Source organism: Lampetra fluviatilis, chromosome 40 (assembly GCF_964198595.1).
Source record: "Lampetra fluviatilis chromosome 40, kcLamFluv1.1, whole genome shotgun sequence".
NCBI lineage: Eukaryota > Metazoa > Chordata > Hyperoartia > Petromyzontiformes > Petromyzontidae > Lampetra > Lampetra fluviatilis.
Genome location: NC_136314.1, coordinates 1,810,343 through 1,837,218, shown reverse-complemented (window position 1 = coordinate 1,837,218; position 26,876 = coordinate 1,810,343). Strand labels below are relative to the sequence as shown.

Genomic DNA, 26,876 nt, shown 5'->3' with positions numbered 1-26,876 from the left:
TGTGGTCGGCACTTTGCCCCAAAGCATCACAAAGAGCACCGTGTACTGAATCCAAACCGCTGATTGACATTTCATACTCCAAGAGCGTCGAGAAAATAGCCCAATTTGTGCCAAGGTCTTTTATAACCGCATGTATGGTCTCGAGCAAGTGTGCTGTTCTACGCTCTCCCTGAGCCAGCTTAGCAAAAAAAGCGAGGCAACTTTGTCGCCGTTATAACTTTGTTAAATTGTGAAAGCTATTCCGACTCAAAGCAGGTGTGTGTACGCCAGGATGGCTTGCCATTGCCGCTGGCCTTGTGTGCGTTCAGCATTGCTGGAGCACATTTGTGACATTTACAGAGACCTTGGCGTGGATTTGGCTACTTTCACGATGGTATTGGAGTTTTAAATATCGAAAAGTGGTTTGGATTCAAAGAACGGTGCTCATTGTGATGCTTTGGGGGGCCACGTGCCAACCACACGGAGCTATGGATGGGGTATTGCTTCTGGGCAGGCACCAGACGCCAAGGCGAGGCCTGTATCTAAAGACCTGTCGTGCGGTCCGTGGTCATTTAATAGCTACCCATCTTTGGCAAAATGTGCCTTAAAGCATTTGAAGTCAATTTTGGTGGGAATCAATTGCGTGAAAAGAGATTTGCATTGATGGGGAAGATATGCGGTCGTATTAATTTTAATTGTCCATAAAATTATACGTAAAGGATAAAAGTTTAAATTATACATGGCCAAATGGGTAAGTGTGCCATTTCAGTAGTAGATCAGTTACATTTTAAGATAAGCTCTTCTCTCCTCCTTGTCAATGAACGTGAGTTATTTTTATATGTCTATGTTAATACATTCATTTGTATTATTTTTTTAAGGCAAAGTGTGAATATTTAAATAAGAAATGCCACCTAAACACTTAGCGTGTGTGCCACGTGAATTAGTCATGAAACTGCCACGTTGAAAAATTGCACCTTGCAATGCGTCGCCTCCAGAACCTAACGTGCCTCCATCAAGCGTGACTGCAAGGAGCCTGTCATCCAAGGAAGTAGAGGTGATGTGGAGACCAGTTCCACTCAATGCAAGCTTGGAACGTGTGCAAGGATATGAAGTGAGTTTGATGCGGAAGCAGATTTTGATGGCGTTGATAAATGCATTCGTATCTCCTGTTCGCGGTGAAGGTCAAGGTGCAAGCCTGTAATCGCTTTGCGTTTTGCTGAGCAATTGGTGAACGAGCAACACCTTTCTGCAATTGAAATCCGCGTTTAATCACTTTCACTGCCCCAGATTCAAAGCCGGGATCTCAGTCGTACTGGCTTATACTGCTGTCGTAGAGAATAAATTCCACATTAACCATCCACTCCTTATTCGTTGAATCACATTTCTTAACAAACAAACAAAAAAGTAGTTGAGGTGCAGCCCTGCAATGTTTTGCTTACTGGAGGTAGCTCTCGATGACTCCTCAAGAGCGTAATTGGCCTACTCTTCCACACTGGCAATACGTCTTGGAAGAGAATATTTGTGGAATAAGAATTATATGTACAAATGCAAGCTGTATGACTGCATTAGGAGGTAAAGTCATTCGGGAAATTTTCAAGTGGTTAAAGTGATTTCCTGTTCATATGAGCATCGAGGCATTGTTTATCTCTTGTTTACAGCCCGGAGCCAGTGGTGGGAATTCCATATTCCTATGACGGGAGAGGGTTGATCCAACCACCACAGTTGACTTCCGCACAAAGTAGTGCTCAACCAGCCTTTAGACTCGCAAGCTACCTGGACTGCTCTGGGGCCATATAATATTATTGTCTGCAGTGTTATCCTCACCACGTGAAGGAACATTTCAGTCGATAGACTATTTTCTGAAAATATTGTTCTTCGTGACAAATACAGAGCTTTTACCTTAAGATGATCAAAGCAATAGCAAAACACGTTCCTACATCAAATTGAAGTAAATCCGAAAAAAACACTACAATCCTTGACAGGTGGCTGATTAAAATGGGGAGATATTGAAAGTCTCACAGACCTTACTTTAGATGCATTCTTTAGTATATATTTTTGTTGTTTATTACTTGTAAAATAGTTGAAATTTTACGAGTGGCTCTGTGGGGAAATTACATAGCAGGCGTAAGTCTTGTTACTTTTGATATTCAATGTACTTTTTGTCACTCCCGAATTAACTTTGTTTTCTTGTTCCAGTTATAATTTATTCCAATGCATCAGTCCGTATTCCCAAAACATACTCTTTAGTTTTTTCGGTAAAGTCACGTAGCTTAAAATAATAATAATAAAATAAATGGGAAAACGATTTTGTTTTCCTACGTGACTTTACCGAAAAAAATCAAAGAGTATGAATCCTTGCAGTCACAAAAACTTCAAATCTAAAATGAATACTTACCCCCACCTGCCCCCATGATAAATTGTTATTTTTGAAAATGTATTGGGCACAGCCTCTCCTTGTATGCACAATGGGTAAGAGCTCCAAGGGAACGCACGGAAGACAAAAGCCCGATTGCATCATTACTCAATCTGTTTAGAGTTGAATATGTGTTGACATCTCGTGGTGGCTAGATGCTAACAAAGAGTGGCGAGATGTTAACGTCCTCGCCTGATATGCAGGAGGTTGTGGGTTCTATCCCGACCCTGACGCCTGCTGTATATTTGGAATTTGCGTGTTTTCCCCATGGTCGTGTGGACTTTTGCTCCGGGTCCTCCAGTTTATTCCTCCAAATTTAGAATCATGCATTCAAAGTATTTAGCTGCTATAAAATTCCACGTGATAAGCCACTTCGTTGAGTTATCATTTGTGATAAACAAACATAGAAATAAAATAGTTTTTAATAGTTGAAAGTTTGTGTCATTAAACAAGGCCACACGACAGCGTTGTCTACATTCGCAGGCGAATTGCATTCTACAAAATTGCATGCGCACATCCACACACACACTGGCAAATTGAAATAGCTGGCTCACTTTGGCACCTTGAGAAAGAACACAAAGTACTGGTTACTTGCGAACGGCATTGTAGCCCCGCATATGAAAACCCATCACGCAGGATGACTTTGCTGTGTCCTTGCTTTTGGAAAGGTGTCTCCTGCACGGTTGCTTTATTTCTTCCCCATTTCTGAGGTTCCCGTTGTTTTTCTGCCCCCTTCAGATCGTGTTCTGGAAAAGTGGCGAGAGGGAGGACACGGCGGAGAGGATCAGAGTGGCTGGCTCGGACACGGCCGCTCGCATCTCGGGGCTCAAGTGCAACACGCAATACGAGGTCGCAGCGCACGCCTACAACAGCGCAGGGGTCGGACCCCCGAGTGAAGTAACGACGGTCACCACCAAGAAATCACGTAGGAATTTCATGGCACGACACTCTCCGTTCTATTTTTTTTTTGCCGAACGGAGGGTTCGATTTTTTCATTCGTCGCAAGCGAACTACCGCAGTTAACTGCGCCACGGGCTTTGTACCACATGACGTCTGACGTTTCATTTCGCCGGCACGCGCTGGGAGCCTCTCTAGCAACTGAATTGTTGAATCATCTCACAGGCACGCGGAGCGAAGCGGGATGCCGTTTGGTGCGAAGCTCCGCGTGTTGCAAGCTTTTTCAATTCGGTTGCTGAAGAAGCACGTGGCATGTGGAGGGAAATGTTGAACGTGTCCCGCAATGCGCAGTCCAGCACGGAAGCTCATCGGAGAGTGATACGGCACAAATACAGAAACCTACCGAGTAGAGCAACTTTTAAACTTATTTTAAGATGACAAAGTTGGTCCAGTTTCCTGACTTCAGATGCTCGCTTGTGGATGAATACATTTAAATGAAAGTGTGTTTCCAATAAATGGCTGTAAAGGAACCCACTCATAAACAGCTCTGAGCCAGTGAATAAAATTTCATATTTCTATGGTGGGGTTGACTTTGAATAAAAGGCAGTACTCATTTTATGGTAATTTGAATTCGCATCTTTTCGATTGCAAGCCACACATTTTACTGCTGTACCACCTGGGGCAAATATATATTAAAAAAATCTAACATTTTCGTAAATTACTCTCACGTGCACACGTTATTAATCGTACCATATGGACATAGTTCATTGGTTTCTGAGGACGCTTTTCCAGTGGTTGGTTGGTTTTCCACCAATCAAAATCAACCACCGTTGGGTTGGCTGCCCACCACTTGCATTAACATTGGCTGCTGACATTTGGGCTACGCCCATTTCAAACCCTTATAAATAGTTTGCCTTTGGAAGCTAACCCCCCTTTTCCTGAAGACGACCGCTTGTGTTACGATCGAAACATTGTAGTTTTTGCTTTTTGTTATTTTATTTGAACCTATTTACGTGACTTTACCGAAAAACCCAACGAATATGAATTCCTGCAGTCACGAAAGCGTTAAGTCAAGATCTATACAGACTCTAGCTGTTCCTGAGGAATTCCCAGGCGTTCTCAGGCCAGCTGAGCGACATCGTCCAGCAAGCAGCGTGTCCTGGGCCAGCCCCAGGATTTTTCGCTCAGTAGGACGTGTTGCTGCTCGGTAGAGTTCCAGGGGGAGGCTACCGGGGGGGCATCTTTACCGGGTGCCTGAACCACCTCAACTGACTCCTCTCGATCCAGAGTAGCAGCGCCTCGACTCTGAGGCCCTTCTGGATTAACGCGCTCCTCACCCGATCACGGAGAGTGATCGCGGCAACCCTGCGGAGAAACCTCATTTCCGCCCCTTGCACCCTCGATCTCATCCTGTCGAATATTACCCAAAGCTCATGACCATAGGTGAGGGTGGGAACATAGATCGACGGAGCTTTGTTCGAGAACTCAGCTCCCGCTTCCCTACCACGGAGCGGTACAGTGCCCGCAACGCTGCGGACGCCGCACCGATCCGCAGGCCGATCTCCCGCTCCCACTCACCATCACTCGCGAAAGACACCTCGAGGTATTTAAACTCCTCCACTCGGGGCAGCTGTTCCTCCCTCACCTGGAGAGCACACTCCACCGTCTCCCGGGAGTGAACCACGACCTCAGATTTGGAGGTGCTGGTCCTCATTCCAGCCGCTTCATGCTCGGCATCAAACGCTGGAGATCACAGACTGACGAGGCAAAGAGGACGACGTCATCTGCAAAGAACAGCCACGTCACCTCCATGTCCCCGTACTGGATACTATCCATACCTCGGCTGCGCCTTGATATCTTGTGTCCATGAAAATCACAAACAGGAGTGGACACAAGACGCACCCTTGGCGGAGTCCGACACAATGACCGACTTTTATTTAACACCAATAATACGGACACAGCTCTCACTCCGGGAATAGAGTTGACCAGATAGTGCACTTAAGCGGCACCGGTACATCGTACTCCCACAGCACTTCCCACAAGACATCGTGGGGAACACGGTCATATGCGTTCTCAAAATAAAAATAGGTTTTACCCTTTCTGGCAATATAACAGGTTGTTAAGATGTTCAAACACCAAACGGAAACCTTTTGCAAGGAATCAAGTTCGCATTAACCACACGTACTTTTGGTGACCATGCAATTAAACATGCTCTGATAATATATGATGCGTTGTTTTTGAAAATGATTGGCCTACACCAGAGACAGCCTTCTTTATGACCTAGTCTCACCAGTGTCCGACCAGAGAACACCAACAAGCGAACAAAGACACTGCACATATCAAAGCATTCATAGCTCGCGGTGAGCAGCTATATCATGGTACCTTTTGTCCAGTTTCAAAGTATGAAAAATAAAAAATAAAGATTTTACCCTTTCTAGCAAAATATATGTGTGTATGCATACTTTAAAAAGTATGGCATCTTTTATTAAGAAACGGAAATTCCAATGCATTTAAAATAATAGAGCCTTGGGACATGTTCACAGGAACCAGTGCATTGGCTCAGTCTTCCGATGGATCGAGCGACCAATTGTAGCTGTGCATGATGGGAACGTGCCCGTGGTCTCCGTCATCCGTCTCCCCATAAACATTTGCGCACGAACGCAATCAATATCAGATGGAAAGCAATAATTTTCAAGACTGTTCGTAATCTTTTCAATCAATCAAGCATGCGCGCTCACATCAGTGGACCGATTGTTTTTTGTGGTTTTCGCTTTATTGTTTTTACTCGCGACATGGCCCGGATGGGAGCGAGCGCATCCACCGCTTGTTTTGCTGAGGATTGTTTGCGGTTGAAGCCCCTCCAGCCGCGCCAGTTTATTCCGCGTGGCGCATGGACCGTGAACGCGTGCCCCATCTGCATCGCAGTGTACGATGAAAAACAAAAACGGGTGATCCCCGCGCGCCGGCATCACGATCCAAAATTCGCCAAAAATTTGTAAAAACAAAAAATGCCTCGAAAAATATTTCTTCATTGGAATAACCAATGGCTAATACCTGCCACTACTGATGGACAAATGCCCATTTGCAAGCCACTGCTGTGTCACTTTGCGCCGCACAGGGACAGGTGTCATTGGCGGTGTGGGAGGGGACGTCCCTAGGCTAAAACAAATACACCGCAGACACTTTGAGATGCTGGGGCATTTCAGCGCCCAACAAATGCAATGTTTTGTCCTTACTTGACCCGACGCCACAGCACCCAGCCGACCTCCATCTGGCCTTCAGTTGCGTCGCGACGGTGGAAGAGTGACCCTCGACTGGGAGAACGTCGTCGCGAGAGAAGATGAGTCTGCGGTTACGGGATACAGGGTAATGCGCGAGCACGACGATTGCAAAATACAACGGGATGGGGGCAGACAGTGGGATGAGTGATAGGACACGTCTGACAAAGCAGCTCCGTCATTATGAGACTCGCTGTAATTGCAACAAATCTTTACTCATTACGGGCAAATGTCTTAATGCATGCGTTCGCACAAAAGCAGCACATGTGCTCGCTCGCTCGCAATCAAATATATATTTATTTTCGACGTTATATATTTATATACTTTCTCTCTCAAATTCTCCCTGAGGCTGCATATTTGCAGCAGTATCCTCCGCAGATGCATATCGATAGCGTAAGAGGGGCCCATCGATACTATCAAAGTGAGGTGACATCATTGCACGATCAGCGAACGGGTAAAGCTGATTCCATACAGTGCATCTGCTTGCTAGAGCAATATTTACAGAGGGACAGGCTACAATTGCTGCTCTAACTGCCCTCCTGCTCTAACCCTGCTATTGCGGCCAATTTCTCACGTCGGTTTAGTGCCGTTGGGCTACACGATGCATCTCATGACCTGTTAACTGGGATGCAAGTGCCATTGCCTTTTGATATTACAATTGATTTGAACCGCAATTTCAACAGTAACCCTCAATTGATCGTGAATAATAATATACACGATGCTTTGTTTCATTTCTGCATTCACAAAAGCCACATTGCCTCTTTGCCTACAGCACACAGTGATTATCATGATATATAACCCAATATTGGTGTTATAAAGCCTTGCTGCTGATTAATATACAGATAATATGAAATAGCAAATAGCACTGCTTGAGACTTAACATGGTGCATATTTTCAGCTCTGGTAATCTCTTCTGTTCACACACACAGCAGATTGCTATTCATATGTAAATGCGTTAATATCTTACATTCAAAGCAGCATTGAAAGGCATGGATAAGGGTTAATCCTAGAGTGTGGACAAAATATATAGGCACAATCGCAGAGCGCTATTTCTGTACACGTGCTTGTATATGCCATTAATCAGAAGCTAGTAAGCAGATTTTAATATATGCATACAAAGAATATGCAACTTTGTTAATGATAGCACGTGTTCGACCAACATTGTACGAGTGTGAAATAAATCGTGATATGTTCCAAATATTATAACCAAAGTGGTTTCACCACTTATCTGAGCTCGTGGTGCAAATTCCAAATTTCTATGTCAGGTAGAATACCAGCGCACGACCGCCGCACATTGCTCATTTCAGTATGGTAACATCTGTGTGCATTATACATTGAGATTGAATACATGGTGTTTGGCCGCTCGTGTGTGCAGATCACGTATCACTCGCTCGAAGGGACCACGCTGAAGGAGATCGTGACAAACCAGACATATGTGGAGCTGACCTTCCCTGACAGCGAAACGTACGTCATCCAAGTGAGGGCCCACAGCGAGGATGGAGAGGGCCCCGCCAGTCCCCAGCTCCGTATCCGGACTAACCCCGGTGAGGAGAATGCGCTGCTCGTTAACCCGGACACCCTGGGGGTGGTTTCCAGCATCCGCACATTGTTCGAAGCACATCATTCCTCACTGACCCCCCCCCCTCTCTCTCCACCTCCCTACGGCAACGCCCGTCCACGTGGCACCTCAATTAATAAGAACACGGCCGAATGTATCGCGTTTCTTGCACAGCTCGGAGGCCCCGTGATTTGCCGTGTCCCTTGCCTTGCAAATAAATAATATGTGGTGCGTGTTCAGCCTGCATGCGACCGCTACAAATACGTACGCGATTAATCACACCCACGCACCCACACACGCGCATACATGATTTGTGACAATTTGCTAACAGCATTCAATTCAAGCATCGATTCTTATTTCTCCCTTGATTTTACCGTCTGGATTTTAATTTTTTTTATTCATATTTTGTTTTTATTTCCTCTGTTACCCTGGATGTTATCGTAATATATTGCTTGCATGTAATTTGCATAAATCGTTAATAAGTGGTGTACGCGTGTGTCGTGTGCTTAAGAATTGATATTAATTGGTGAATCGATGCATACGTACATGTGAAGTATTGGAAAATGACGGCAGGAAACTCCTTGACGGGAACACACTTCTTTTATTAAATCTTGACTCGTAACAATACAACGCGTGGCCTCTCTTCTTCACAATGCGCTTCTCTTGACTCTGGATTCCGTGCTGCCGGCTCTCTGTGCCTCGTGTAGACTCCGCGCCTCGGCTACACTCCTCTCTCGCCTCGTGTAGACTCTGCGCCTCTGCTACACTCTCCACTCGCCTCGTGTAGACTTTGCATCTCTCTCTCTGGCTACACCATATGCATACTCGGCTCGTGTAGACCTTCCTCTCTCGCTGGCTACACCGTATGCATACTCGGCTCGTGTAGACCGTTCTCTCTCGCTGGCTACACACTATACATTACTCAGCTCGTGTAGACCGTTCTCTCTCGCTGGCTACACACTATACATTACTCAGCTCGTGTAGACCGTTCTCTCTCGCTGGCTACACACTATACATTACTCAGCTCGTGTAGACCGTTCTCTCTCGCTGGCTACACACTATACATTACTCAGCTCGTGTAGACCGTTCTCTCTCGCTGGCTACACACTTATACCTTACTCTCCTCTACTCTCCATTACTCTCCTCTCCGGGCTCTATCTCTGCACCTTCGTCTTCATTCTTAGATGGTTCCACTTCCGCCCCTGCTCCTCTGTGCATCACCTTATATACCCCTTCCTCCCGGGAGACGGAGCGGATGCGGACCTCAACGTCGGCACCGCTCCTCAGTTACCCAATCCCCACGCGCTATATCTACGATCCGGTTCCGCTCAGCGCGTGTTTCCACTCCCCGACCAATCACACCGCGCTGCTACCCGATCACTCCCTCTGGGCGCGTCACCGGCACACAGCCAATCAGCAGCACTACCCCCACCCGCGCACTGACGCCTGCTCCTCCCCGTCAGCGCGCGTCACCACACACACACCCGTACATACGCGCTGGCACCCGACATATACACCCAGCGCGTATCACCACTACATCACCCCCTCCCACATAGCTCGCAGCCGGCCCGGCTGCTAACAACAACCAACCGCGACGATAAAACGACAACCAACATAAAAAAAAACCCCGAAACCCCCCGAGTGTGCCCCGTAACATAACACAACACCAACAACAACAAGAATAACTATGTACAGATTGACAATGAACCCGAAAAGTCAACAATAACACGATACGAGCAAATTCGAAACGAACGCGCCCCACGTCCCTGCGACTACACGCAGTGACGAGGCGCTCCAACTGCCCCGACTCCTCACGAGGCAGGTCATGCAAAGTAGCACGACCTGGCGCGAGTCCGTCTGGCTGGTCCATCGTATGGGGCGGGACACTGACGACCGTCCGGCGGTTCCGGCTGCTCCAGACGGCGCGGAACGGGCCTGAAAGGGCCGGCCCCGCCGCGGAGATCCGGCCGCCGGTGATCGGCAGCTGTCAGTTCCGAGACACCTGGGAGCAGATCAGGCGAAAATACGTGTGGATCAGGCAGAGACATTTCCCCCTCTGGGTCGCCGGTCACGTCACACGCCCGGCCATCACGACACAAGGGGAGGCCATATGGAGGCGAGAACGGTTTCAGTCGGGAGGGGTGAACGTACCACCGGCGCTTTCCCCACTTTATCTGAACGCACTGGGGCCGTGCAACGCGCACGACCTCCACGGGTCCCCTCCACGGTCTCAACAATTTAGGCGACGTAGCCAAGGGTGCCTGAGGGCAATGCAGCCAGGCCCTGTCACCTGGTTTCCATTCGTGCATGGACACCTTCCGTGCCCGCAACCGTTCATTAGCAATTTGGCGAGCCCGCGAATTAAGCCGCGCGGCCTCCCTCGCCTCTGTCAGCTTGTGAATATTAAACTTAATATGTTCTGCCAAATTAGAATTAGTTCGTGGAGCGGACAGGCCAAGTTGCGTTTCTATTGGCGGGTCAGCTTCCCGACCGTACATCAAATAGAATGGGGAAAACCCCGTAGCTGCATGGGGGGCCATTCTATATGCGGCAAGGACTCCCGGGACCTGCAGGTCCCAATCTACATGTGCCTCGCACACCTGCTGGCACAGCATGGAAGTCAAGGTTTTGTGGAGTCTCTCCACCATCCCGTCAGTCTGCGGGTGGTACGGGGAGGTACGCACCTTCTTGGTACCCAACAGATCGCACACCTCTTGCAACAATTTACTCGAAAAATGTTTACCTTGGTCGGTCAGCAGGCGTTCGGGAGCCCCCTTGTCCAGGACATAGCCCTGGACGAAGGCATCCGTCACAGCCGCTGCCGACTGGTTAGCGAGAGGCCACGCCATAGGCCATCGGGTAAAGTATTCGACCCCCACTAACAAATATTTATTCCCTCTCGGCGTGACTGGGAAGGGCCCCAAAATATCGAGTGCAACGAGCTCGTTGGTACGCGAGACCTGAATAGATTGCAGCGGTGGATTAGCTGCCACGGCCGGTGGTTTACGCCTGGCGCACTCAACGCACCCCTTCAGAATATGCACCACATCACTTCCCATTCCCGGCCAGTAATAGTCACGCTGAAGCAGGGCAAGCGTCTTGTTAACTCCCAAGTGCAAGAGGCGTTCGTGTGCCGCCAAGACAACCCTCCCCCTCACAGCGGAAGGCACCACGAGTGCGTTCCGCCGGGACAAACTGTCCCATTTCAATAACACGCCCCGCTCAAGTACATAGGAGCCGGTACGCTCCTGGTCCCCCTCGGGACCCCCAACCTTGCGGCGCAATGCTAGCAGCGAGCTGTCCGCCATCTGGAGGCGGCCCCATTCGCTGAGCGACAGCGAGAGCAGCGAGTCCCGACCCTGAGAGGCAGTGGAATCATCCCCGATCGGTGCGCCCGCTGTCGCAGCCAGTGCCCCCATCTCCCCCGCAAGCGTCGGTTTACAGCGCGCCGATCCCGACAAACACGCGCATTCATCACAAGGCAACAACCGCGACAAGCAATCGGCATTCGTGTGTCGCAACCCCTTACGGTACGTAGTCGTAAACTGATAGTCCTGGAGGACTTCCAACCAACGCGACAACTGGCCCGAGGGCTGGGCGACCCTCAATGAATACTGTAGCGCCGCGTGGTCCGTTCGGACTGTAAAGTGACGACCATAAAGATATGGCCTAAACTGCTGCACAAAAAAAACAATGGCAAGCAGCTCGCGACGGGTGACACAGTAGCGCTGCTCCGCCGGTGACAACACCCTACTACCGTAGGCGACAACTCTTTCGACACCCCCAACGACTTGGGATAGCACCCCCCCAATGCCCGTGTTGCTAGCATCCGTGTCCAGCAAAAAGGGACTGGCAAAATCGGGATAACACAAGGGTGGGGCACCCACCAAGGCGTCCCGGAGGGAGCGAAACGCGGCCTCCTCCTCCGGTCCCCATTTGAACTTCACTCCCTTCGCCGTTAGAGCGTGCAAGGGTTTTGCAATAGTGGCGAAGTGCTCAACGAACCGCCGATAATAAGAAGCAAACCCGATGAAACTACGCACGTCGGAAACGGACGTAGGTGTCGGCCACGAACCGACACAATCCGTCTTTGCGGGATCGGTGGAGATCCCCGAAGAATCGACAATGTGACCCAAGTATCTAACGGACCTACGAAGGAGGTGACATTTGGCCGGTTTAAATTTCAACTTAGCCGATCGCATTCGCAAGAACACCCCTCTCAATCGCCGGAGGTGTTCCTCAAACGTTTTACTGAAAACAATGACATCGTCCATATAAATCAAGCATGTATCCCACTGCAAGCCCGACAAAACCAGCTCCATAAGTCGCTGAAACGTCGCTGGAGAGGAGTGAAGCCCCATGGGTAACCGGTTAAACTGGAACAGCCCCCCTGGAGTCCGAAATGCTGTCTTAGGTTTCGACTCTTCGTCGAGCGGCAACTGCCAAAACCCCGATAACAAATCAAGAGTCGAAAAATATCGCGCACCAGACAATGCATCGAGGGACTCATCCATCCTGGGGAGCGGATACGCGTCAGCCACAGAGATCTTATTCAGGCGACGGAAATCAACGCAGAATCGCAGGGACCCGTCCTGCTTCTTAACCAGCACAATAGGCGCTCCCCACGGGCTAGAGGAGGGCGAAATAATATCGGCTTCTAGCATATCGTTAACAGCCGACTGAACATGTTCCTTCTCCACGGGACTCAGTCGGAAGGGATTTAGCCTGACCGGCGCCGCATCGCCCGTTTCAATGTGATGGTGCAACAAATCCGTGCACCCAATGTCATACTTATGTTTACTGAATACATCAGAGAATTCAATGAGCAACTCGCGCAGCGCACCCAACTGCGCCGCCGACAAATCGTCCGAGGCGGCACATAACGAATGGACCCACTCAAGGTCTTCCCTTGGCTCAACGTTCCGCGCGGGGCTCGAGCCCACCTGCGCAACCAACCCATCATCCCCAGGGACCTGCGCCGCGTGAGCCAGCACGGTGCCCTGCGGAATGACAGCTGGTCGCGACCCCGCGTTCAAAACCATCACAAACGGATCCCTGTCAGCCCGCACCAAAGTGTGAGCCACCGATAAATCAAGACCCCCGACAGCCTTGTTAGAAGGACCCAAAAGCATACTCTGTCCCGAAGCCTCCCTCACCCATGGTTTCCGCAACCGGAGGGGAATCAACATCTGTGAACCCGGGGGCACTTGCACTGTCTGCGTCGCCACCGCTTGTATCGTAGCGCACGCCGTCCGAATGTCAGTAGGGCCCGTCAAAAATGAAATCCGGCGACCCGATGGCAGTTCAATGCATCGTTGATCGATAAGAATTTTAATGGGCATTTTAGCCAAAAAGTCAGTGCCCAAAAGACACGGAACTGCCAAAGAAGACGAAACGAAAACGGGTCCCGACAATTTGATATCTCCAATGCAAATGGACGCCCTAACCTGACCGATAATGCCCAACGATCCCCCATTAGCGGCGTAAAATGGCACATCCACTGGAAGCAGCGGACGACATTGGACCGGAAGAATATTATAAATGAGGTCCGATATAATAGTTGCCGATGCCCCCGTGTCCACTAACACCCTAATCTCAACCCCATCAATAGATCCCGTAACAACGGACGAACCCGCCGAAGCAGCCACAATTCTATGCCCCAATTCCGCCCATTCAATGTCTCCCTGGTCCCGGCCGAACCCCCCTCGCCGAACCGAATCCCCGAACCTTAACCGGCCCTCCTCCGCCGCAACGCGGCGTCCCATGTGTGCCGAATAAACAGGCCGAGCGTGTGAGGTGCCGCGACTTGCCGGGGATTGTAGAGATGACTTGGGCTCTCGGTCGTCGTCCAGCCGAGCTCCCATGGCGCGCTGCCGCGGAGCGCGGCACCCGGACGCCACGTGGCCCCGGAGGCCGCAGTTATAGCACGTGACGAGGGTCGGAGTAGATCTTGGTTGCTCCGACTTTCGGCCCGATCGCAGAGGCGACCAGGCCCCCGGCCTCCAGTCCCCTGGTCGTCCCGTGGCGAACGCCTCCTCTCGTGGGCTGACGACTTGGGGTTCGGCGACCACCAAACCCGGGGCTGCGACGACAGCAGCGTTGCAACCAACGCCTTGCTTCCGTTGTAGGGCCTCGTGCGCTTGAATACTCGTGGCGACTCTCAAAGAAGAAATATCAATCTCGTCAGCTGTGTTGATAGGGACCCCCAGGTCCTGCGCCAACTTGAGCAGCTGCTCCAAAACCATCGCGTCTTGGCCCTCCTCGTCCATCCGAGGGAACGCAGCATCAGCAAGAGCCAGCAACGCCGTGCGATAGGCCAGCGCGGTCTCCGTGGCCGCTTTCCGTCTTGCGTAGAACTGATGGCGGCACGTAGAGGGAGGCCCGTAGACCCTGGCCAACAACCCCAGCGCATCCTTCAGCGTGGAGCGGTCCGACTTCCGTGCAGCCCTGAAGGCCGCGAGCGCATCGTCGTCCAGCATGGCGGGCAATGCCCGCAGCGCCGTAGCATCAGACCACGCTGACATCTCTTGATGGGCCAAAAACCTTCGCTGAAATTGGCCCCAGTCTCCGCCTTCCGCCTTGAAGGCTGACAACGTGGGCAGGCGCTGCTGAAAAATGAAGTCATCCGCCTCGTGGTTCCTCTCCGCCTGTCCGTCGGTGTCTAAGATGGCGGCTCCAGCAGCAGACGTAAGATGGCGGACCCCCTCGCGCGCTGATGACGTCGATGCGCGCGCTTGGGAACCCACCACCACGTGGCGCTCGCCGTTCCCGCCAAAAGTAGGCCCAGGCGCAATGGCGGGAATCCCCCATTCGTTTTGGCGGGAATCTGCGGGGCGACCTTGTAAAATGTCCCCCACCGTCCCCGCTCCTCCCGACGAGCTGATCTCCGCCAAGATGGACGCGGCGGCGAGCAGCAGCTCCGCCAGTCGGGAGTGCGCCTCACGAAGCCCGGCGTCTGTCCCCGGTCGCTCGGCCGGCGCCGTCGACGGACCCTGCAGCGTGGGCAAGTCCTCTTCCTCACCCCCCGCCACCAGCGGCCCCGAGTCGTCCAGGTCTTCCTCGCGGTCAATCCCGTGGGTCCTACGGGTCTTCCTCGTCTCCATACTTGGAAGCCCGTTTCACTTCTGACGCCAGATGAAGTATTGGAAAATGACGGCAGGAAACTCCTTGACGGGAACACACTTCTTTTATTAAATCTTGACTCGTAACAATACAACGCGTGGCCTCTCTTCTTCACAATGCGCTTCTCTTGACTCTGGATTCCGTGCTGCCGGCTCTCTGTGCCTCGTGTAGACTCCGCGCCTCGGCTACACTCCTCTCTCGCCTCGTGTAGACTCTGCGCCTCTGCTACACTCTCCACTCGCCTCGTGTAGACTTTGCATCTCTCTCTCTGGCTACACCATATGCATACTCGGCTCGTGTAGACCTTCCTCTCTCGCTGGCTACACCGTATGCATACTCGGCTCGTGTAGACCGTTCTCTCTCGCTGGCTACACACTATACATTACTCAGCTCGTGTAGACCGTTCTCTCTCGCTGGCTACACACTATACATTACTCAGCTCGTGTAGACCGTTCTCTCTCGCTGGCTACACACTATACATTACTCAGCTCGTGTAGACCGTTCTCTCTCGCTGGCTACACACTATACATTACTCAGCTCGTGTAGACCGTTCTCTCTCGCTGGCTACACACTTATACCTTACTCTCCTCTACTCTCCATTACTCTCCTCTCCGGGCTCTATCTCTGCACCTTCGTCTTCATTCTTAGATGGTTCCACTTCCGCCCCTGCTCCTCTGTGCATCACCTTATATACCCCTTCCTCCCGGGAGACGGAGCGGATGCGGACCTCAACGTCGGCACCGCTCCTCAGTTACCCAATCCCCACGCGCTATATCTACGATCCGGTTCCGCTCAGCGCGTGTTTCCACTCCCCGACCAATCACACCGCGCTGCTACCCGATCACTCCCTCTGGGCGCGTCACCGGCACACAGCCAATCAGCAGCACTACCCCCACCCGCGCACTGACGCCTGCTCCTCCCCGTCAGCGCGCGTCACCACACACACACCCGTACATACGCGCTGGCACCCGACATATACACCCAGCGCGTATCACCACTACACATGTATCAATCAAAATTTGGTTCGGACATCGAGGTCTCGAACTGTTACAGCCTCATATCACTATACACTACACCAAACACTATTACACGCTACACTATACAAGACACTATGCAATACACTACTATACACTACACTACTATACACAACACTACTATAGACTATACACAATACACAACGATACACTACACTAATATACACTATGATAAACTACACTACAATACACTACACTAGGATACACTACACAATACAGTATATTAATATACATTACACTACTACACACTAAACTACTATATGCACTACTATCCACTACTATACACGACTATTCACTACACTACTACCAACTAAACTATACTGTTACATACTCTTTGTTTTTTTCGGTTAAGTCACGTAGGTAATTTTTACTGGAGCAGTCAACACCTGATGACGATTGCTTGTGTTGCTTCCAAAACGTCGTGATTTAATGTTATTTGTTTTCATTTTAATTTATTTTATATTTTTTACCCACGTGCCTTAACCGAAAAAAACAAAAAGTATGGATCCTTGCAGTCACGAAAACTTCAAATCTAGACTGCTACAGCCTCACTTGTGTTGCTTCCAAAACGTCGTGATTTAATGTTATTTGTTTTCATTTTAATTTATTTTATATTTTTTACCCACGTGCCTTAACCGAAAAAAACAAAAAGTATGGATCCTTGCAGTCACGAAAACTTCAAATCTAGACTGCTACAGCCTCACTTCGGCTCTCTGCTGTCGCCCCCTCAGTGCGAGACTCTATCCCTTTGCACATCCGCAACATCAAATGCACCCTGACTTGTAAGAAACATCTAAAGGCCTCGTATATCTGTGTTGGGTCAGGGCTTTCGAGCAGCCCTGAGCTTGGCTCTGCGTCTCTGAATTGTTGACTTGTCTGGGAAATCTGGCGCGTTTTCAATTTCAGTATTATTATGAAATACAAATATGCAAGTAAGCAACGGAGGGATTGCCAAGGTGTAATGGGTAGTGCACCAACGTTGAAGTGTAGAGCAAAAATACCGTCTGGAGGGCCTTTCTACACAGCTCCTTCTAGTCGAGTCCCTTCCACCGTCAGTGGCTTGAGAACGTAATTTCAGTGCTGCACCTTTAGCTTTTTACCTCTATAAGCATACTCATATACACGCGAATATTTAATTCCACCAAGAAATCAGAGAAAAGTATTTATTTATATCATCATTATTTCGAGCTGTTGATTTCTTTGATTGGTGTACTTATCTAGTTTATTACTGATACTGTGTTGTCAATTTCCTGCCCTTTAGCTGTGTGTGTCATGGTGCGTTCTTAACACCACATCTGACGGGTAGTGTGTCTCACACAGGGTACAACTCAGGGGGGGGGGGCATATTATGGGTCGCAGGACTTTGCAGTTTCTGGCCCATTTACATTTTAAATTTGCTTTCCAACCCACTAAATCTATAACAGTGAAACGGTGCAGAAGATAACATATGCTAGTAAACAAGTTATGATGCGTGTAAAACCTAGGATCATAAATCCAGCATCATAAAATAAAAATAGTTTTCATAATTTAAATTAGAACATTGTTCAAATGTATCTCAGGATATATTTTACCAACTTTATAATAATGCAGAGTAGCACTTTCTCAGTTGACCACTAAAATGTAATTGATTTTAAAGATGTAATCGCTGATGCCGGATGAACGAACTTTTATTGAGTCGATGGAAACATGAGTCAGTTGTTCTGATGTTGGGTGGGTGAGTGCGTTTGGTGCTATAAGAGTGTGTCAGGGCCAACGCAAAGGCGAGACGCTTTTTAGTAATTACTGAAAATAAGGTTACATTGGCAGCCCAGGATCAGCTTGCTCACGACCACCGCTGGTGGAAGGGCCACCGCTAGTGCGAGCTCTCAATGGTATTGGCCCACTCTTCCATTCCAGCAAGACATCTCAGAAGAGGTGTACATTAAGCAGTCCACCTCCTCAATCCTCCTTTCGTTACTCTCTCAAAGCCTCGCCTCTTCTCCATTTCCCATCCCCTTCCCTTCGCCCCTCCAACTCCTTCCCGTCCCTCCCCTATGACCCATCCGTGACCCCCCACGTGCCATTAGTGACGGGTCACTCATTCGTCGGGCCTTCATTTTTTGTTGTTGCCGATTTTAAACGATGCAAAGCGCCGCGGGGCCTAGGCGTTCTCTATAAATGTAGAAGAAATAAATAAATACGACGCGGTGCTGCCCAGACTTTACTTCACCGTACGCGCACATGTCGATCGACTCAGTGCGCGCTATCCATTTATGCTGCTGGGTGGACAGAGGTGGTGGTGGTGGGTGGGTGGGTTAGGGTGACGATTCAAGAAACTTGCGTCGTTGTTTCAACTGCCACGCCGGGGAGGTCGAGTCGAACCGGCGACCTCTGGATTGCGAGCGCGGCGTGCTCACCGTGGTGACCCCACAGCCATTGCGACTCTCGACAATTGGTCACGTGTCCGGTGTCACGTGTCCAGTGGCACGTGCAAGCTCAGGCGTTCCTGTGAGGCTACGTTAAAACGTGTTGGGCTCTGAAAATTTAAGCGCAAGAGCCGGTATACTTTTCGCATGCGCCCATAGAGATTGCGTCACTTGTAAATTGCTCGTGACGAGGTGAACAGCCACTCGTCGTCGAGTGCCTTCAAGTGATCAGCAGGTGTTGGGGTAAAATAAGTGAATGGAATGACAGGTCCCATCAACAACCATTGTGTTGAAATGGATAGACCCCCTTTGCTCACTAAGCTCACCGTGACCCTTGTCAGAGACTTATCAGTGAAATAAATAGCACTTGCATTGGGGCCCGATAAGACTGCATCATTATGCAGAAAGGCTTCTGTAGCCTTATGTTTCTGCAATCGCCATCGTTGTATTGCTCGTGTTTACTTAACACTTTATCTTGGAGGTATGCACAATTACCCAACAAACAGTCACCGACCGGTATGATGAAATGTGTGGGCAAGCAACTCCCATGATTGAAGATTCTATGGGGAGGCTTTCATGCTAAGTGGCCAGAAACAATAGCACTCTTAACGTTGTAATGGATGAGAGTTCACGTGTTGACGTGTCCGTTGAATTGAGCAAGGTCATAGGAACTTGGGGAAAGAGACGATGGGAGGGAATTCCTAAAGCAGAGCAGTGCAAGTGAAGGAGCAAAGATAAGTGTTTTTTGATCTGCAGTGTGATGAGTGGGTGGGTGAGTGTGAGTGAATGAGTAGGTGATGTGTGAGTGGATGAGTGTTCTTGTGATCTGCAGTTTGGTGGCTGAATGTCATTCGGTTGAGATGAACCAGTCAATCTGTTAGACCGTGTCCTCAACACAGGCGAAGGAATAAATGGGTGAGTATTAGCAATCGAAGAGTGATATGGGGATGACTGCCCGCCATGAGTGAGCAAGTGATCGCTGGATAAATCAAACTGCCTGCTTTTACTTTGTGAGTGATTACACGCAGTGAAGTAGGAACTGGGTGTTTTGACCTGCAGTGTGATGAGTTAAGTGGGTGAGTGAGTGATCGAGTGAGTGAGTCGGCCCGTCATCCCAATCAGTCAACCCATGGCACCTGCTGGGTCTGCCCCGTGACCTCCTGCCAGCCAGCGGCCGTTCGACACTTCACGTGACCTTAAAGTACACATAGCCTGGCACAAGCGCCGTGTTGACGTCACCGCCACCGCCACTTAGTGGCGAATGGCGGTTTTGTTGTTGTTGTCGTTGTGTGAGTGTATGAACTTGTTGTGATCTGGCTGAATTCAATATGGGATGACACAAAACTCCAAACACGCAGATCCGAATGCTGTGTACGTCATTGTGCGTGCATGTGTGCATGCATGTGCGTGTTCTTTTTTCCTCTCCCAAACTGTTTTTAATTTCGATGTCTTTTGTTTTCTGTCTGGCAGACGCAAACGCGGGCAACTCCAGCACATCGAAGAGAGGCCCGTCATTGCCGGCGCACGTCTTGTTCATCATCCTGGCTATCGTCCTCGCGACACAGGGTTCTCTCCCGTGAATCTGCAAAATGAAGATCGCATCGATGGATTTCCTCCCAGCGGAAAAAAAAATGATTCTAAGCTTATGTAGAGCTTTAGGAACCTAAAATTGCACTGGACTAATCATGGCTTATTTTAATTATTACGATATACCTGGAATTTGCGGCTGTCCTTTAACAAAAAATGCTTGTTTATTCATTCAGCCTATATACGAAAACAAGATGTAATAAAGAAACAAATCGCAGAAACTACTGTACTTTTACTGCAGTAGCTTTGTTTTACATGTTTTATACCCAAAAATAATCAGCTACGTTCACGCCTCTTCATTGTGGTCACTGGACAATGGTCGAGTGTTTCATGTTCGTGGCCCTTCCAAGTAGCTGACACATTTTTATTCCTTTCTGAATTGATGTCGTACTAAGTCGCAACGATTCACATTCGGAATTCGCAGTAATTGCATACACCTGGATATTGATTTTATTTGCACAAGTATGTAATGTTGGAAAATATATTATTTGTTCTTTTTAAAGATGAGCAATGAATGTTGGAATGATTGACAGTTCACTTTCAAAAACACGAAAGTTCGTTCGCACGTTCGTTTTTCAGTCCGCTTGGTCCTGGTGAGCATCGCGGCGGCAGCGTGTTAAGTAGAACGGTCCAGACCCCCCTCTCCCTGGCGACAGACTTCAGCACTACTATACACTACACTATACACTACTACACTATACACTACACTATACACTACTACACTATATACTACTACACTATACACTACTACACTATACACTACTATATTATACAGTACTATACACTATACACTACTATACACTACACTATACACTACTACACTATACACTACTACACTATACACTACTACACTATACACTACTACACTATATACTACTACACTATACACTACTATACACTACACTATACACTACTACACTATATACTAGTACACTATACACTACTATACACTAGACTATACACTACTACACTATACACTACTACACTATATACTACTACACTATATACTACTACACTATACACTACTATACACTACTACACTATACACTACTATGCACTACTATACACTACTATACACTATACACTACTATACACTACTATACACTTTACACTACTAAACTATACACTACTACACTATACACTACTACACTATATACTACACTATACACTACAATACACTATACACTACTACATTATACACTACTATACACAGCACTATACACTGCTATAAACTTACTCTAGCTCTTCCTGGGTTATTCCCAGGCCAGCCGAGTGACATCGTCCAACTAGCAGCAGCGTGGTCCCGGGGTCGGCCCCGGGGTCTTGGCCCAGTGGGACGTGCTGCTACTGCTGCTGCTGCCCGGTAGAGTATGAACGGGGAATATGAACGAGGAATACACGATATTGCGTGGATTATATCGTGTCATTCTTTTCTTCCCGGCAGCTTGTAGTATGGAAATGTAAATACACGTTTCTTGAGCGGCACACAGTTTATTACAAGAAAACAAAAGGTTTTGGCAAAGGTTGAAATGCAGCAGTGGAAGATTGGCTACACACACACGCGCATTACATTGGAACAGGTAAAACAAAGCATTGTCCTCAGACGGGAAAGCATTTACTTTCATCCTCGCGAATGACAACATCCATTCGAGTGGGTGGCATTCTACGGCAACTACAAAGGCAACGTTTTGCATCTCAATATCACCTGCAGCATCTACCCCGGGTACTCATCACTCGATCAACCCTGTGTGATCAACCCTGTGTTGATCAATACTGTGTCGATTAACCACGTGCGATCAATCATGCGTTGATCAGCCCATGCGTTGATCAAGCCGATGTTGATCAATCCTGTGTGATCAACTCTGTGGCGATCAACCCTGTGTTGATCAACCTAGTGTGATCGATACTGTGTCGACAAACCACGTGCGATCAATCATGCGTTGACCAACCCATGCGTTGATCAACCCGATGTTAATCAACCCTGTGTTGATCAACACAGCGTTGATCAACCCTGCGTGATCAACTATGTGGCGATCAACCCTGTGTTGATCAACCTAGTGTGATCGATACTGTGTCGATAAACCATGTGCGATCAATCACGTGTTGATCAGCCCATGCGTTGATCAACCCAATGTTAATCAATCCTGTGTTGATCAAGCCTGAGTGATCAACTCTGCGTGATCAACTCTGTGTTGATCAACCACGTGTTGGCATCAACAGACTGGTTTGAATTAAAATGTTTTGGGTCTTTCGGTAAAGTAACGTAGATAGGTTGATCGAAAATAACAAAAAAACGACTACGTTTCGATCCCAACACAAGCGACCGTCATCAGGAGTAAAAAAACGATCGCTTGTGTTGTGATCGAAATTTCGTCGTTTTTTTTTTGTTATTTTCGTTCAACCTATCTACGTGACTTTACCGAAAACCCCCCCAAAATATGAATTCAAGCCAGTCTCTTAATGCCAAACGCAATGAGTAACGATGCGATCTGGCGTTGGCCATCACGCATTCTGCCCCCCCACACTCACCCCCAGGGCTCAGGTGTTCTTGAGTGCATGCGAGGTAAGGCTGTGATCGACAATGGCTTGATCGTGCTGAACTGCATATTGTCCAGCCCCGTCCAACTATCGCAAAGCTGCTTGTGTATGTGTTTAGTTCGTTGTCCTTCCCCCCTCTACACCTCCGATTAGCACGGTTGGCTGCGTACGGTGCGAAAGAAGTTCGACACACAGTACGTGCTGCGTAACGCGTACAGGCGAACCGACAGCTTGCGTAGCGCGTCTGGTGGTTGCAGGAGGATTGGTCCAATAACGGTGTGTGTGAAGTGTGGAGTGGACAACTCACGGGCACACTTCGTCTTATGGTTATGGGCGTTCACGGAACTGGTGAACTTTGCGGAAAACCTGCCACTGGTGTTAAATATTGAACCAAAATGCTTGGACTCGATAGGGTCACGGGGTCAGCCTCCTCAAGCCGCCCCCTCACCTGCCCCCCCTCCTCCCAAAAACAATCTGGAATTGATTATACAGTGTGTGACAAAAAAATTGCTCCTGGGTAGTAAGTGTTATTTCATAATTGCTTCAGTCTCAAAAGTAAATAAAATGGCTATTATTCCCCACAAACTTTGCTTTTGTGACCAGGACATTGATATTTTGAAATGTACCTAATTTCAATGAGAAAACGTGTGCATTTGTGTCTTTCGTTCACATAAAGTTCTGGTCACAAAAGCAACGTTTGCGGGGAATAATCGCCATTTTATTTACTTTTGAGGCTTAAGCAATTAGGAAATAACACTTACTACACAGGAACAAAAATTGTGTTACATATCGTCACGATGTTTTTTTTACACGACAAAAACAATCCACTACGGTGATGGCAGCTGTAGTATTTTTTAACCGCTCACAAAGTGCTTGAATGTGTTTTGCCGCGAGACAGCCGTGGGCCCAGATCAATCTGGCCCAACACCCCGAGCATAAATAAACATAGCACGTGAGCAGACAAAGAGCATTCCCAAGTCGACCGGGTCGCTTCGTATGCAGCACTTGAAGCTCAGACAACGGCAACACCTCCCACGTGCGTGAATACATACATCATCCGCTTTGATTCGAGTAGTTTAGTTTTTGTTTTGCGCATCTCACGATGCACAGATGTGGTGTCGACGATAATTTACAAATTCGGTCCAGATCGGTAAAGGTCATCATGCGCTTCTTTGCAGGAATACAAAAATATACCAGGTAAATAATATTACAATTTTTGCATCCGGGGGGAGGGGGGGGGGATTGAGTACAATCATAAATAAAACAAAAACCCATCAAATGTTTTTTTCTCACCACAATGGCTATGCACCAGAGGCGCACCGATTCCTTGATTGATATCGCGACTTAAAGCCCGCACGAGCCGCATTGGAATCGCGTGCGTACGAATCGGGAGGGACGGAGCGATGCAATCGGCTCGCGTGCAAGCAGCCCGATGGTTTGTTGCATCGCAGGATGGTGAGAGATGGCGACAGCCTCCAGTGTGAAGCCACTTGTACTCTCACTCGAGGCTGTTACACTCGCCGTAGTGTAACACAAAAAATCTAATCATGACCCTGAACTGTGACATTACAATGACTTTGTCAGGGGTGTGAATGGTCACAACCCGAGTTTTCAAGTGTTCACCGCGGACACACATTCAAACTTGTTTGAATGGGCATGGTTAGAAGCATTTTCTTCAAGAATCCATGGTCTATTTTGCTTTGTTCCTTAACCCTTCGTAGTACATCTCGTGCAGATGAACACACATTGGTTATTACATATATTAACCATCTTATATTATCTTAAAATGTATACAGCACCTTATCCAAGGCGCTTTACACAGAATTAACAATCGTACATGAGGATGTAATCATGTTGGAGATGAAGGTGAATTAAATAGGTGACATGCAGTGGGCCACATGGCAAGACAAAAATGAACATCACCAGTAATTTAAACATTTCCTCTTCAACGATGGCAGGCTAATGACTGATCATGCCTGCCCATTATATGCCCGGAGGCAAATAGTGGATTAGAGTTTGCGGCGAATTGCAATGGGCCTGACTGGGAGAGACCACAATTGAGAGGTATGAGGGTTTTCTAGAGCTTGTGATGCTGTGCAAGACCTGACACGGTGCCCGGGCCTATGTACTTAAAGGGTTGTGCTGTTATGCAGCTTTCAAAGTCCAAGGAGTTTTTTTTTTTTCCAAGTCATTAACAGCAACTGTTTATGTCTGAACTGCAACTGGGCATTGTTATATATATAGTACGACATTTTAAACTAACAAAGAGTTGTTACAACACGCGTATAATTGAGCAACCAGTCACGGTACTTAATTTGTTTTCTTGCGATGGATTTGCTTTACAAAACACTGTTCTTGTCATGCATAAAACAAAGCGGCCATTGAGCGTTGTTACGGAGAACGCCCGTGACAAAATCATGATCGCGCTCTTTTAATATTCGTGTTCCCAGAATTAAGAAAAAAATACGATTATATTCTTTGGTTTTTTCGGTAAAGTCACGTAGGTAAAAAATAAAATGAATGAAAACAACTAAATTAAATCACGACGTTTCGGGCGCAACACAAGCGTCCGTCATCAGGTGGGAAAGCGTGGCCTGCTGCTGACGGACGCTTGTGTTGCGCCCGAAACGTCGTGATTTAATTTAGTTGTTTTCATTCATTTTATTTTTTACCTACGTGACTTTACCGAAACAACCAAAGAGTATGAATCCTTGCAGTCACGAAAGCTTCAAATCTAGAAATAAGATTATGTTTGACGCAACCCATCAGAACTGCAAGGCATTGCTCAAGTTCGTAATTATCAGAGGAATTGGTTGGATAGAGGCAAACCAATTACCGGTTTTGACATTCATTGTCGAATCAGGCTTCAAGCAAGCCAATAAAAAATTGATATGATCTTATTTTTTTCATGGAGACAAATATGGGAAGGACGCGTTGTTTATACCGCTGTTTTAGCGCTGTAATATTGTTTTTTGTTTAATTAAACAGACACACAGACACATACATTGTATCTACAATTTAAACCAGAAAGTAAACCCGTGAAAATAATGTTTATATCGGTGACATTTTTTTTCGTTTGCCATTGTTCAAGTGATGTCCCTTTATTTATTACAATTATTGCATAAAATGTACTTCAATTAATTGGCATCTTGATTGCTGAATTGTGTTTTACTGCTAGTTATATACGGGAGCTAGTGTGGCTCTGTTGCATTGCTGGATTTGTGATATTTCGATTTGAAAAAAAAACGTGTTGTGAAATCAATTTTAGTGTAAAACAATGTAAATAAATTAATACAGTTTGCCTTATTGTTTTTTTTTTATTCATTATATATCTGTACACCTCACGTAGATGTCCTCGTAGTTTTTAGTTTTCTCCAGACTATATGAGATGCTCGTGAGAGTAAGATACACCCCAAAACTTGTGCCCAGTATCAATAAGGTGAGACAAGTCGGATCACCCACAGATGTACCGGATTTTGTGACCAACCCCTCAACGTTGGCTTGAAACAACAAAATGCTCTCTTAACAATCCCGAGAATATGGAATATCCGTTAAATGCCGTACATGTTTAAGCTCGTGGCCATTTATTTTAGTACAGTTTCGTAGAAACTTCATTTCCATGGATAAAAAAAATGCATTTGTCATTCATAATAGTTGGGATATAGACACGATACCTATTTCGGAGACTCCATTAAAGCAGCATCGCGTGAACGCACTTCACATGCAAGGTGCACATTAAACATAGGTGCTGTTCACGATCAGCTCGTACAGCAGGCGATGAATCGAAGAAAATCATCACTTGCACGTTTGGAATTTTGTGTCATCCATACAGCGCAAGGCTCTCATCACAAAGGCTCTACGTCTCACTGACAAGTTTACTTCTTTCACAGTAGGAGTTGCGATGTTGCTGCAAGGCTTTACAAAACTATCTGATTTTAAAAAAAAACGTGTCAATATAAATGCAATGACACCGGCACACGCAGCCAATACGTGTGTTTACAACGTCATGGGTTCTCCAACGTCCACTGTGAAGCGGACGATTTTGTTGTTGTTGTTGTTAATCCG

The 26,876-nt window shown here is 47.7% G+C and overlaps 1 protein-coding gene across 1 annotated transcript in view; it reads left to right on the top strand.

Moving 5' to 3' along the window:
• LOC144946112 (contactin-4-like) overlaps positions 1–26,112 on the top strand; it is a 158,646-nt gene extending 132,534 nt beyond the window's left edge. Inside the window, exons 19-23 of the mRNA XM_078874854.1 lie at positions 975–1,090; positions 3,131–3,317; positions 6,543–6,655; positions 7,943–8,111; positions 20,157–26,112. Of these exons, the coding sequence (XP_078730980.1) occupies positions 975–1,090; positions 3,131–3,317; positions 6,543–6,655; positions 7,943–8,111; positions 20,157–20,266 (695 nt within the window). The 3' untranslated portion in view covers positions 20,267–26,112. The remainder of the gene's footprint in view (positions 1–974; positions 1,091–3,130; positions 3,318–6,542; positions 6,656–7,942; positions 8,112–20,156) is intronic.
• Positions 26,113–26,876: the final 764 nt, after the last annotated feature.